Source organism: Humulus lupulus, chromosome 7 (assembly GCF_963169125.1).
Source record: "Humulus lupulus chromosome 7, drHumLupu1.1, whole genome shotgun sequence".
NCBI classification, from domain to species: domain Eukaryota; kingdom Viridiplantae; phylum Streptophyta; class Magnoliopsida; order Rosales; family Cannabaceae; genus Humulus; species Humulus lupulus.
The window spans coordinates 2,209,181-2,224,706 of NC_084799.1; the positions used below are offsets into that span (position 1 = coordinate 2,209,181).

Consider the following 15,526-nt stretch of genomic DNA (forward strand, 5'->3'; position numbering starts at 1 on the left):
AACTATTAATATTTGTAGCATAAATAATAAAATAATAAATATTTATTTTTTAAAATTATTTTTTTTTGTATTATTTATGCTACAAAAATTAAAAATTAAGTATTTAAGTACAACAGTTACATAAACTTAGATATTTATGCCGTCAGTATCCATACTTAAAAAGTTTGGTATTTATCACTTAACTGGAAAAAATAACGGTCGCAAAAAAAAAAAAAAACCAATAAGTACTTATGTCGTCATAAAAATAAGTTAGCTATTTAAGTGTAACAAAAACATGAACTTAGATATCTATGACGCCAATATCCCTATATAAAAAAATATATTATCAAATGGGACTTTGGCATAGCAAATAAGCTCTCTTTAGGCATCACTAACCTTTGTTGTGATATCATTAAACTACCAAAACTAGCACCAAGCCAAAATAAGGACTAAAGGGACGGCAGTTTTTGTAGCTGCAACACTGGAAATTTTATTATTATAAATTAATGAAAAAAATAATAATAAAAACAGCAAAAGACCCCATTGAAATAGTCGTAGATACCCAAATTTTATTCACATATTCTTGACAAAAAATATGAGTATTTTCTGTCTTTTATTTGTCACCATTCACTTGTCACATTTCAACTCCATAGATAACAAGCTAAGCTAGCATTGTTTTGTTGCCTAATGTGTTACCATTGTCCATATCTATCATTCACTTCATTATTTTATTTCATTTTTTTCTTCTTAATTGTTTGTCTTGTTCGATCACTTGCAGTCCTTTATAGACAACTCCACCTCATTGTTTTTCTTTAGCCAGCATCTTCATCATTCCTTTTTTTGTTTTCTCCTAAGATTCCCTCATTACATTCTCACTTGAGTTTTTCAACTCAAACTACTTCAATTATATTATATATATATGTAAGCCTATTTGAGTTGCAGGCCTGTATTTGGCTCCTGAAAAACTCTACTTGAAGAAATTCATATATGGTTCTGAATTTTTGGCTATAATTGGTAAGTAAAAGAATAGTTCTAATACTAACTAGTATAGTTATTATTCATATCTTTTTGAGTAGTTAAACTATATGTGTTTTTTTTAGGACTTTGGTTTTGGTATTTGACATTTTTCTTTTACTTAGGATTAAGCAATGGCAGCCTCATTGGAGGATCTTCTAGCAGAAGATGGATTCAAAGGAAGAAAATCCTTCACAAGGTCAAGAACATCATTTAGATCAGAACAGTCACCAAGTATAGCAACTTACCATGTCCAAGTCAAGAAAGATTCCATGCCAAGGGACAGAATCAGAACTCAGAGATCAAGGTCTGATGTTGCTCGGTATAGTAGGCACGGTGAATCGCCAAGAACTGAAGGTGTTCCTGGTACAAGGCCAAGAGACAATCTCGTTAGAAGAGAAAAGAAAGAAGTTGGTAGATTTGGAGCAAGAGAATCAAGGAGTTCACATGAAGAGAATGAGATAGTTGAGGTTGGAGATGAGGAGAATGAGAGAGTTAAGGACATATTTTCGGATGAAGCTAAGGAATGGGAGCTTAAGAGCCATGGCAGCAGGAGAAGTAGTATGAGACATCAGGCCGGGAATTCTGATAAAGGGTCATCAAATGGAAATGTCTTTGAACAAAGTCAAACTAAGAAGTTGAGTTCTGAGCAGCCTGCTCTTGATGAAGTTGCCATTCAAGCAATGGTTTCGATCTTAAGTGGATACATCAAACGATTTCTTAAAGACGAGGAGTTTCGATCAACAATTCGCGGTAGTTGCTTCTCTACTCTTGATTTTCTTGAACTAGGAGGAGGACAGACTGAGAGCAGGGTCATAGCCACACTTGAAGAAGCCATTGATACAGTAGAAAAGTGTGTAGAAGAATCATCTATGAGCACAAAAGATATGAAGAAAGCTGTTCTGCAGCTTAGTGTTATTGTGGGAATGAACTCAAATGATCAAAAAAATGTGCTATCAGCTTGTGCTCATCTCTACCTCAGTGTGATATACAAGTTCCAAAACAAAGATAGAGTGGCTGCAAAGCATCTTTTGCAAGTTTTCTGTGATTCGCCGAGTCATGCTCGGACCAAGTTGCTGCCTGAGTTATGGGATTATCTATTTTCTCCACACCTTTCACACTTGAAAATTTGGTATAATCAGGAAGCTAATTCTCTACTTGACACACCAGGAAAGCCAAGAAAAATGAAGCTTCTTGACAAAGTGTATAATGAAATAGTGGATTCTGGTACTTATCAATTTGCAATTTACTACAAGGATTGGCTCACTGAAGGAGTTGAAACCACACCAGTCCCTTCCATTCTTGCTCCATCAGTTTCGATTAGCGAAAGTCGAAAAGGTAATTCTTCAGAGCTGTCTAGTAGTCCTTCTGATCCTTTTTCACCTCAGCCAATGGTCAGTAAGACACTCTATAATGCTATGTTTCGCCGTCCAAGTAAACCGACATCTGAAGATAGCAAGGAGATAGAGAACTCTGATGATTCTCCTGTTGTCAAACATACATTAACAATTAAGGAAACAGATCCAGATGTAGAAGAAGAAGAAGAAGAAGAAGTAAGTAATACTGTTGGTATTAGTATTTTCATTAAGCTTTTTTCTTCTTAGCAAACTCAGTGCTAGTTTAAGATATTGTAACCCTTTTCAGGATAATGGACTCATGATAACATCAAAGGAAAATTGGAGTGTTCTTGATGAAAGAGAATCAACAGAAAATGAAAAATTTGTCAACTCAGTGACATGTCAAGAAATATCAGAAAACACCCAGATGCTGCAAAATTCACCACCACATACAGAAGAGAATGAGCTTACACTCAAAAGACTAGCAAAATCTGTTTTTGAACTGCAACAACCAGACAACACCATTGACTTTACTACTCCTACTCTTACAAATGTACTAAAATTCTGTCTATTTTCTATATGAACTTTCTATTATCACTTTTTATCATTACTGACTTACTTTGTTTCCAAGTGCAGCTAACCAAAGCAAAGCATGGTTCTGAAGGTTAGTTAGTAAACTTTTAGTCTTTCTATACAGTATTTTCCCTTTAAATTTTGATACTCAAATAAGTCAAATTCATGCTTTTTTATTTCTTTACATAGAATTGCATGGGGATGACTTTGAAGACTTCATCTGTCCTCTAACTAGGCGAATATTCGAAGATCCTGTGAGTATAGAAACTGGCTATACATTTGAACAGAAAGCCATCAAAGCCTGGTTTGATCAAGGAAACAAAACATGCCCAGTTACAGGAAAAGTCTTGGAATGCAGACTAGTCCCTTCAACAAACTTAATATTAAAGCGAGTAATCGAAAGCTGGAAATCCCAACATTGTAGGCATCTCTTGGCTTTGGCTTCCCAAGTAATAGAAAACTCAGGAACAGAAGAAGAAAGTGAAACAACCATTTTCATCTTAGAACAGCTTCTCACTGATTTTTGCCAAGAGGAGCGAACCAACAATGCTAAACACCTTATCTCGCTAGGCGGCTTGCAGTTTCTTCTGCAGCAACTCGAGTATGGAAATCTGGAGACCAAGACACGTTTGGTAGGACTCTTGTCATGCTGCATTGAAGCAGATTCAGGCTGTAGGAATCAGATAGCTAGAGATATTAACAAGAAGTGTCTGCTTGAGCTACTTCACAGCAAGCATATTAAGGCAAGAACAAGGGCGGTTTTGTTGATCATTGAGCTGATTTGCCTCAAGAGGTATGTTATTAAAGCTTAATAGCAAAAGTTTTCTTTATTATTAGATATTCATACAACATCTTATCAATAATTTTGCATACAACTTAGAACACAATAAACAATTAAAGAATATAGTAAACATACCTAATTCAGAGCCATGGAGAAAACGTGAATTGTTAGTGCAATACTAACCAACTAAGCCTCAACTAGTCTACTATAGATACTAAGTCTATAAACAAGAGATCACTAAAATTAAATAGGCTAAATCAGCAAAGAACTATTTATCAACCCATATTTTATAAAAAATTAAAATAATAATGTAAGCCCAAATAAAAGTCCAACATTCTTATCCAAGATAGGTTGCTCAAACGGTCAAGCATGTGGTTTGCTTCCACAAAGTCTAGCTTCGAGTCTCTTTGTACTTCTCATCATAGATTAATTTTTGGAATAAAACAACGGATTTAGTCTGAGATTCGAGTCCCTCATGGCTACCTATGTAACAATTATTATAGTTTTCTATTGCTCAAATATTCTACCATTAGAGAGTCATTTCATTTAGTCTCACACTCTTGTGCTTCTCATCAATGATTGATTATCTTTGGAATGTGAATTTCTTTGTGATTGCAGGAAAAAGGATGTTATAGAATTTCTTAGTGGATTGCAGAATGAAAAAGAAGGAATAGAAGATACAATGCATATTGTACTTGTTTTCCTCCAGATTTCTCCACCTGCCCAAAGACCCTTGGTTGCTGTGCTTTTGTTATACTTGGATCTTCTGGTATGCTTCCACCAAAAATGAACCTCTCTTTCTCATTTTAGATTCTATTCTAATCAAGGCAAAACACTCTAAGTAGTTCTTTGCTTGTCTAGACTCTAGACAATATTTTGAAGAAACTTTCTTAGTATTCAAAATCATTGTCTTTTGTCATAAAACTGAATGATCAAGGCTGTTATTGGCTGCAACATCTATTGTGTTTCACAGGTAGAGCCTAGGAAGTACAGCATATACAGAGAGGAGGCAGTTGATGCCATCACAGATGCACTTGATCACAGCTTGACTGATGAGAAAGTCAGAGAAAGTTGTTGCAGAGCACTTCTTATGTTAGGAGGCCAATTTTCTTCCTCTGGAAAATTATTGACAGAGACTTGGATTTTAAACCAAGCACGGTATTTCAATGGCAATCCACTAGAGAATGATGAAGATACTTCATTTGTTGATGATACTTATTCATTGGTACATTTCATCTCACTTATTCTTTTCACTTACTACAACAATCTTAATTATATATATATATATATCATTGTTATGACACAATATAGTGTTGAAGAATACACAATTTGGTGGTAGTTAACTCCTACAAGACTAACCTATGAGAATAGAGTGTCCAATTGGTTATAACTTTATATAACATAAATACACCTGGCTGAGTTTGATTTATTCTTCTTGATTGGGTTTGTTAGTTGTTGGACTGTTTTGCTCTTGGGCTTGTAGTTTTCCTATATATAGGTCCTCTTAGTTGTATCAAATATAACAATTTTCCTTTTCCTTTTGGATATTCAGATCAAGTTTTGTAAGGCCCAAGTGGCATTTTTCTTTTTTGGTTTTCTTGGACCCGTAGGTCCAATATGGTATCAGAGCCAGGTTATATACCCGTAGGTCCAATATTATACCTTCTTTAGGCTATGTTTGGTAAGAAGGATATGATGGATGAGGAGTTTAAGAAAGATAGAGAGGATAGTAGCTCTCCTTTATATTGTTTGGTATAGGGATGAAGTTAGAATAATGGAGAGGAGATTAATTATTAAAATTACCATATTATCCTTTGTAGCATAAATATTTGTTACTTTTTTAAAAGGATAATAATGATATTTTATATATTTTGGTTGTCTTTTTCTTGAATCTTTCCAAAAAAGGGAAAAATTAAATTTTAATGGATTCGAGGGAGACCTTCTCCCTCCATCTCTCCTCTCCCTTCATCTCTCTCCCTCCACCCTTCTCTCCTCTCTACCAAACATAGTGTTAGAGTCAATGTCCACGACAGACCACTCTACAATGGCTTGCTATGAATTTTTTTTAGGTCGCCTATTCTACAATGTAGGTCCCAAAAAGGTTGTTGGCTCTAAATACTATTTGCCACAACTACTAGAGTAAAATTCACTGCCAAAAACAAGCATATGAGAGAAAGAGTATCCTACGTAGTTATAAATCACCGACCAATCCCATACTTAGGGGTTGGTTGACTGGGCTTTTGAAAGTCACTTTTAAAGCTCTAATATGTAGCTGGTTGAGTTTCCAATGTGATTTGACTTTTAGCTCTAAAAAGCTCTTTTAAAAGAAGCTAGCTTTAGACATTGGTTGACTAGGCTTCCAAAGCCACTTTTTTTTTTTTTTTACTTTTTAGCTAAGAAGCTATTTTGGAGGTTGGTTTGATTCCCTGTATAAAATACTTTTTTACTTTGAAAATGCATTTTTCAAAAAGTAATAATAAATAGGAGGTTCTCCAAAAAGTAATTTTAAAAAACTAAAAGTTAAAAGCTAGAAGCTAGAAGCTAGAAGTTAGGCCAACCAAGGCCTTAGTGGCTTCTTTTGAGCACCTCCAATGCCGATGCTAGAGGTGTTGCTATAGCCAAATGTGGGCCCCCATGTCAGAAAATGGGTCCCCAAGTAAGTGGCCAAGAGAGATTGTCAAATTTTGACAACGTTGCTTCTTATTTTTTATTTTTATAAGAATGTGTCACTCTTTTGTTACTAACATATAGTAAGGAAATTGTTTATAATTTAGTGGTTTTTGATGTGTGACACTAATGTTAGGATTTGCCAACACTCCTCTTTAGCTTTATATTTTAAAAAAGATTAACTAACATATGCATGTATATTGTATTATTATTATTATTATATATAAAAAAAATAGGAAGATGAGGAACAAAAGAATGAAGAATGGCTAAGAAAGTTGTCTACATCATTGCTTGGTAATGGAAAGAGGTCATTTTTAGAAGGCATTTCAAAGTGTGTTGGATCCAAAAACTTGGAGGAGTTGGTAAGGGTGTGCTTAACCACTGTGGCATGGTTGAGCTTTTCATTATCTTCAATTTCAGATTCTGAGCTTCACATCTCAGCCTTCTCAGTTCTTATTTCTGGCCTCAAAGAAACTTTGGAAAATGGTCTAAAAATTGAACACAAGATCCTTGCCTCCACTACTCTACTCAGTTTCACCAAAATCTCAGGTCAGTTTTACTTGACCCCATTATTATAAAATCATGCATAAATATATATATATATCTTTTATATAAAAAAGTGTGTTGATAATGAAAATTTTTAGTTTTAACGATTTTTTATTTTTTTAATGTTAACTTTAACAGAATATTCTTATATTTAATAGAATATTCTTATATTTAATGGTAGTTTATAAACACTTAAACTTAAATAAATTAAAAAAATTAAAATGAGTTATTTTTAAGATATTTTACAATGATAATTATTTAAAAATAATAAATAATTAAAGAAATTAAAATATAATATTTTTCAGATATTTTATAATGATAATTATTTTAAACATATAATATATAATCTATTGTTGTCACTCCCAAATTTAAACATTAGAACAAATGTAAACTTAAACAAAAATAAATAAATTATTTAATTAAAATATGATATTTATTTCAAAATTTATATGACATTAATATAAATTTAATAAAAAAAATTAATAAATTCTAAAAATAAAACTAAGCAAACGCGCATATTGCATGTTGCTTGTATCTAGTATATATATATATTATACTTTATTATTCAAGACACAAGAGTCTAATATACATCTCAAATTTTAAAAAATTCTATGCTTTTACTCTTTGCTTGGAATTTAGATATTAGAAAGATAAGATTATATCCTATTTTGTTTGGATTCAAACAAAAAATGAGAAGATATACTTTTAGAAAGAAAAAAATGTACAAGTTAAATTCAATGTGATTTTCCTTTCAAAAAAAGAATTAATGTGATTTTATAAAATTTAGAACAATTCTAAATATATAAAAAATAAAAAAAAAATTCAAGAAAGCCCATTATAAAATTTTAAGTAAACATTTTTTTTTCTTTTCTCTCTATTACTTTCTCTTACAAAATTTTCAATATTATTTGCAATACTAGTTGTATGTAACATGCACACTCATATTTTTTATTTATTTATGCATAATAAACTTGGCCTCCCTACTCAAATTCCTTTATTTATATACATTTATATATATATATATATATGAATATATATATTTATGTGTGTTTGATGTAGCAGAATGCAGAGTACTTTTGATGTCAATGGCAGAAAATATTACAGCTCCTTTGCCAAGCCTGGCTGAAGAGACATGGACTGCAAAAATGCTCTATTCCATTATATCTGGGCATGAATTGTAACATAAAATATATAAGAAGAAAAAAAACCTGATATATAATTTAATTTTAGGAATTAAAAAATATATATATATATATATACATATTAAAAATCAATCATATGTAGTACCTTCTATAAACTACACCTTTTATATTATTTTTTTTGGGTGAAATATCTTGAGAAATACAACATTGTTGAGTAAGGATATAGAGATACTATATACAGTACAAAGTATAGAATTTTATTGTCATCTTTCTTTAGTAGCTAAAAATTAAAATTTTACATTCTTATTTTTTCAAACACATGCACATATAGTCTATCTCAAGAGGCATTGAAAAAGTGTCATATTTATCACCTGTTGTTAGAGAACTTTGGGTATTCCCAATTTTGGTTGCATACAAATTACTCGTGGTTATGACCCCTTGGTAGTTTCGCCGATTTAATATTGAGTACCGTCACTTGATTGTAAGTTTTTTAAAAGGCGAGTTACTATATTTATATTATATATCAGTTTGGGGGAGATCTGTTATTATTACGTATTATGCATCACTAATGTGAGTTTTCATTGTAATCGGATTGGTTAGCATAGGGGTGAACATTTGACCCTCAAAATCCGAAAATCCGCTCGACCCGAACCCCGGGAACTCGAATTTTTGGAAAATCCGTTCATTTCGGGCTTAATCCGATCCGAACTCGACACATGTTGGGTCGAGTTCATGTTTAAAATTTAGTAACTCGAACCAGACCAAATTTTTTTGAAAAAATGGTATTTTTGTAAAATTGGGCTTTTTGGCCCAAAACCCAACAGGCTCAGATCAACCCGAACCCAACATGAAACCCAACGCGAAAAATCAAAACCCAAAAAAATCCGAAAATTTCGGATCAGTTTTGGTACAATTTTTCTTTACTCGAAACCCGCAAAACCCGAACCCGATGAACCCGAAACCCAGAAATCCGACCCGTGTGCACCCCCTAATATGTAGGTCACTTCTTGTGAGATTTGTAATTATTTTTTGAACTTTTTAGACGGATTTGTTCCATTTTAACTAAATGATATTCCATTTTAAATTCTAAAACAATAATGATACCAATTTTAGGTAGGGAATGGAGGCCAAAAATGATCAATTAGATTAAACTAGAATAGCAAATTAATTAGGCAATACATAATTAAGATAACTTCTAAAGAAAAACCACATTTCAATTCTTACTATTAATTTCAATTGGCTAGAGAGTAGTTGAATATCAATAGACTACAGTTAGACTTTTGCTTATTTAATTTTGTGATTGTTTTTTATATATACATCAATGTTGTTTACTTGATAACAAATTAATGTTTATATTATGAAAATGTGTAATTTAGATATATTTAAAATTTTAATTTTTTAAACCGTTACAAAATTTGTTCCTCCTAAAATTTAAAAGTTGTTAAATAATCCCTTCCATATATCAATTTGGCTCTATCCCATATAATAATATAATTAATATGATATTATTTTCTTTGGAATTAAAAAATAGTTAAAACCAATAACAAATAAGTGAACAAGTGGAGTCAATCATGCAACAAAACCCAATTTCAAACAAGAATAGAAGATTAAACAAGGCAAGTAAAGAAAAAAAAGAGTGGGCTAGCCTAGTTCGTATAAATGTTCAATGTTGGAAACTTGTTACATTGTTACAATTAAATATCTTTTTTTTTTTTTTTGACAAAAATACGTAATGTTCAATAAATGTTAAAAATAAATAGTTAATTTTTTTTCTTTATGACAAAAATACTCAAACTTATTTATTAGAGTTGTTAAACATGTTGACTAAACAGATATGTGTCACTTTGTAATTGGTCTTTTTCATAATTTTTTTCAAAAATATTTTAAATTAATAAAAAGTAAAAAAAAATATTTTTGATGACAAAAATATCCAAATTACAAATTGACATATGTAAGTATTGTTTTAGGAATTTTGAGTATTTTTGTGGAGTGTTGCTATTTGGCATCTTATGGTGCCCAACACCACATGAGGTGACAACTTATGGTTGGTTAGTGATACTTCATAATACTTATTAAATTTAAATATGTGAGAACCAATATCTAATTAAACTAATAATGGTATAACATCTTCTTGTAGTATTGGACAGGAGCGATGCCCCTTAGCGTTTCTCATTTTTGTGATATATAAAAAAGATTAGAGATTTACTTTTAACATTTATTGAATTTCGTGTTTTGCATTTAAAAGACCCAAAAAGAAGAAAAAAAAGAAAGATATGGAGTGCAAACAAAACCAAACTCTAAAAGCATGGTCAAACTAGACAAAACTAAACTCCAAACAAGAAAATATCAGCTTAATTAGGCAAGGACAAGCAAACAAAATAGTATGGTTAGGGACGTGGCAAAAGAAACACCAGATAATTCATATGAGTAAATATTACGTTTTGTTTTTGAAGTATTATTATTAGTATTAAATTGATCTAAATATTATAATTAGTTTGTTAAAGATTTTTCTTTACTTGGATTATTATTATTGATACTTTGTAACAAAAGTCAACTATATAATAATGTAACTAAAACATTACAACAATAAGTGTGTCAAACTTAAATATATATGATAATTTTTCTAGGATAGTTTCACTTTATACCTATTGGTGAGACTCTTTTTTGTTCTTATTTTGTAAACAGTTTTCGGCGTAATTTTTTTTAATGATTATGTATATTGTAGTTGTTTAGATCACGTACAAATTTTTAAAATTTTTTAAATAATTTACAGTACCCAAAATTAGGTTCAAAGATGTTGCTTTATACGCGCATAAACAAAATTAGTTAAGCGTGCGACAACATATTTGAACATAATTTTCGATACGTTAAACTATTCAGAATTTTCAAAAAATCGTGTCGATGCTCTGAATAGCTACAATATACACGATCATAAAAAAAAATCGCGCAAAAAACTATTGAAAAATCGAGAACAGTTAGAGTTCCACCGGTAGGGCGAGAATTGTCATATATATCTCTTTTATTAATAAGTGTGTAGATAACGGAAATTCTTGGTTTTAATAGTTTTTTATTTTTTTTAATGTTAACTTTAACAGAATATTCTTATATTTAACATAATATTCTTATATTTAATGGTAGTTTGTAAATACTTAAACTTAAATAAAATAAAATAAATAATTAAAAAATTAAAATAAGATATTTTTTTAGATATTTTATAATGATAATTATTTAAAAATAATAAATAATTAAACAAATTAAAATAGGATATTTTTCAGGTATTTTACAATAATAATTATTTAAAAATAATAAATAATTAAATAAATTAAAATATGATATTTTTGAGATATTTTACAATGATAATTATTTAAAAATAATAAAATCATATATTTTATAACTTAAATAAAATTTAATTAAACTTAAACTCACTTATTAGAATAATATCATATTAAACATATAATATAATCTACTGTGAATTAGTACCAAATTTTTTTTTAAAAAAAAACTAGCAAGAAACTTAAATTTAAAATGCACGTATAATAGTAATATTATAATAAATATATAATATATAATCTTTTGTTGTCACTCATAAATTAAAAAACTAGAATAAACATAAACTTAAACAAAAATAAATAATTGATTTAATTAAAATATGATATTTATTTCAAAATTTATATGATATTAATATAAATTTAATAAAAATAATTAATAAATTTTATAAATAAAACTAACAAAAACGTGCATATTTTGCTCTTGTATCTAGTATATATATATATATATATGGATTCATATGGTTTTCTTTTGCTCATTCTCCATGAACGGCAACGCAATGGGAGTGAGCAGCGTCCGAATTCTTGAGCGAGTGCCACACACCACACCACCATTCACACTAAGCCAAATCAAGAAAGCCATTCCACCCCATTGCTTCAAGCGCTCTCTTCTCCGCTCCTTCTCTTATCTCCTTCACGACCTCTTCTTCGCCTCTTTGTTCTACCACGTAGCCACCTCTTACTTCCACCTTCTCCCCCACCCACTCTCATACTTGGCCTGGCCCCTTTACTGGATCTTCCAGGGCTGCATTTTTTTCGCCATTTGGGTCATTGCCCACGAGTGCGGTCACCATGCATTCAGTGACCACCAATGGGTGGACGACACGGTTGGCTTCCTCCTCCACTCGGCTCTTCTCTTCCCATACTTCTCCTGGAAGTACAGTCACCGCCGCCACCACTCCAACACCGCCTCCATTCACCGCGATCAAGTCTGCGTTCCAAAACCCAAATCCCAAGTGCCTTGGTTCTACAAATACTTGAACAACTCACCGGGGAGAGTCCTAAGGCTTGGTGTTCCATTGTTCCTTGGTTTGCCTCTCTACTTGGGTTTCAATCTATCAGGCCGACCATACCGCCGTTTCGCTAGTCATTACGATCCTTACAGTCCAATCTTCTCCGAAACCGAAAGGGTTCACATATTCATCTCAGATATTGGAGTGTTCATCACCACATTGGCACTGTACCAACTTGGCTCGACCAGAGGGTTGAGTTGGGTTGTGTGCGTGTATGGGGTGCCATTGTTGGTAGGGAATGGGCTCATTTCAGTGATGACGTACTTGCATCACACTCACCTCGCGTTGCCCCACTATGACTCGTCCGAGTGGGATTGGTTGAGGGGTGCTTTGTCGACGGTCGACCGAGACTATGGAGTTCTCAATAGGGTTTTCCATAACGTTACAGACACTCATGTGGTGCACCACTTGTTCTCCACGTTGCCACATTACAATGCAGTGGAAGCCACCGAAGCTGTGAAGCCCGTGATTGGAGAGTACTACTGTTTTGATGACACTCCAATAATTAAAGCTATGTGGAGAGAGGTGAAGGAGTGTGTTTATGTTGAGCCAGATGATGAATCTCCTAACAAAGGTGTTTTCTGGTACAAGAACAAGTTCTAATCTAATAAAGTTTATATAAGTGTGTCAATATATATAAAAGACAATTTTTCTACAGGGATTCACCTTATAAGCCCTACTGTAAGGGCTCTCAGTATTTCTCGACCCGTAAATAGTTTTCGGCGCGATATTTTTTTTATGATCATGTATATTGTAGCTATTTAGTGCATCTTGCAAATTTTCAGAAAATTCCGAATAGTTTACATTACCGAAAACTAGGTTCAAATATGTTGTTTTCCACGCGCATAAAAAAAAATTAGTCACGCGTGCAACAATATGTTTGAACCTAGTTTTCGGTATTGTAAACTATTCGGAATTTTCTGAAAATTTGCAGGATGCTCTAAATAGCTACAATATACACGGTCATAAAAAAAATCGCGCCGAAAACTGTTCACAGGTTAACACTGAGAGCCCTACCGGTAGGGCTTAAAATGAAGCCCTATAAAAAAATTCCCATATATATAATATTCTATGTTGTGTGAGAGTGTGTATGTATCCTTTCATGTGAGAAAGAGTTTATCAAAAATAAAATATTGAAGGAGAGAGGAAGAGATTCCTGTCCCTTTGAAAAATCAATGTTGCTATTTGGCACATTAACGTGCCTTGGCACCCATGATTGGTTGGTTAGCTATACCTCATAATATTTATTAATTTCAAATAAGTGGGACCCGATATTGAATTAAATCAATAGCGATATGCCACATCTTTGTGGTATTGGGCACCACTGGTGCCCATTAGCAATTCTCTTGAAAAATGGAGAGATTAGAAATAACTATAAGATATACAATATATAGAGAATTGTTAAGGGGCATTATTGGTGCCCAACACTACAAATATGTGACATACTGCTATTGATGCAATCTAATATCGGGTTCTACTTATTTGAATTTAATAAGTGTTATGGAATATCGCTAACCAATCGGGTGTCACCTCATCTCACGTGGTGTTGGGATTATATATATCTTGATAGAATTTTAGGAATTAATATAATTAATTTGGAGATATATAAAAATGATTAATCATGCAAATTACCTTCTATAAACTTAACCTCTTTAGATTTTTTTTGGGTGATATATCTTGAGAAATTCAACATTGCTGAGTGAGGCTTTAGCTGTTGTGAATTAATATTTTAAATTTTATTTGGTTTAGATTTTTGAGGGGAGGGTCCTCAAACTCAAAACTCTACAAAACAATAATGATACTATATATGGTAATAAGTATAAGAAATGAGTTAGTTTGATAAAACAAAACTGGAACGAATGTGACAATAATTATGAGAATTACCAATTTTTACACATGTGAGATATCATACTCTCAAATACAATGCAACAAAATCAAATTTCAAACAAGAATAGATAGAAGCTTAACCAAGGCAACTAAGGCAAAAAAAAAAAAAAAAGTGTGATTAGGTGGAAAAAGACCAAATAGTTCTTATAAATAAATATTAGATTTTATTTTTGTAGTATTATTAATTTTGTACGTAAACAATGAAGCTAAGTCATCCTTTTGTGTTTTTGAATGTAAAAGACTAAAAAAAATATGACTTCATTTTCATATTTGCTAAGGCTAAGCCAATGTTTTTTAGAGTATTTATAATATATGTTCGTAGTGTGACTAATAAGTCTGTTTATGAATTAATTGCATACGCTTTTAAGGTAGATAATAAATTTGTTTAGATAAATAATTTTTTATTATTTTATTTGTGAATTATAATATAATTATTATCACTGAATTATTCATTATTGCACAAGAAAGAAAAGAATCAAATAATAATAATACAATAATACTAATATAAAGGTAGGCAATCTGAATCCATTTTTGTTAGAATTATTCAATATCTTTTTCTTGATTTGACAGTGTTGTGTCCGAATTTTCTTGAATTTAATTATTTTTTTTATTAATTTTGATTTTCTAATTCAAGATATTTTTTTCATTTAAAAATATTGATAAAAAGATATTTCTTTTTTTCTTTCTAAAGGTGCTTTCATTTTCTCTAATATTTTCATTCAAATTTAAGAAGAGTGACTTAATTGGAATGAATCAATGATAAGAAAAATAAGGTGAAACGTAAGAAAACTAAACTCCCATCAAGAAGATACGACGTGGCAAAAGAAAGACCACATAATTCATATAAGTAAGTATTACATTTTGTTTTTGTAGTATTATTAATATTAGTTAGTTTGAAAATCTGACATTGTTAGAGATTTTATGTTGTTATTAATTTTTATATTAGGAATCTACTACTAGATTATGCCTATTACCATTGATTTTCCATTATTGCTTGGATTATTTTTACTCTATTATTAGATATTTAATCAATAAGTAAAATATAATAATATATAATTAAATAGTACAAGTGTCAAACAATAGTTGCTTAGAGCACTCCCAATGAGTACTCTACTCTATATTACAAAATATCAACAAAACATATTTTTTTTTATAATTTACCTCAAATTTTTACATTATACCATACATGAGCTTTTTTATTTTCCTCTACATTATTTAAATATTATATTTTTAAAAATATTTTATTCATTTTAAGAAATAA

At 31.1% G+C, this 15,526-nt stretch overlaps 1 protein-coding gene and 1 pseudogene across 1 annotated transcript; both read left to right on the plus strand.

Moving 5' to 3' along the window:
- Positions 1 to 683: 683 nt before the first annotated feature.
- On the plus strand, positions 684 to 8,344 carry LOC133790291 (putative E3 ubiquitin-protein ligase LIN; annotated as a pseudogene).
- A 3,489-nt stretch (positions 8,345 to 11,833) lies between these two features.
- On the plus strand, positions 11,834 to 13,554 carry LOC133790292 (delta(12)-oleate desaturase-like). The gene has a single exon (XM_062227890.1). It carries the CDS (start codon positions 11,851 to 11,853, stop codon positions 12,979 to 12,981), a length of 1,131 nt encoding a protein of 376 aa, XP_062083874.1. The 5' UTR covers positions 11,834 to 11,850; the 3' UTR covers positions 12,982 to 13,554.
- Positions 13,555 to 15,526: the final 1,972 nt, after the last annotated feature.

Excerpts from the sequence above, each read along its gene's own strand:
- LOC133790292 (XM_062227890.1), top strand. The coding sequence starts at position 11,851 with ATGAACGGCAACGCAATGGGAGTGAGCAGCGTCCGAATTCTTGAGCGA.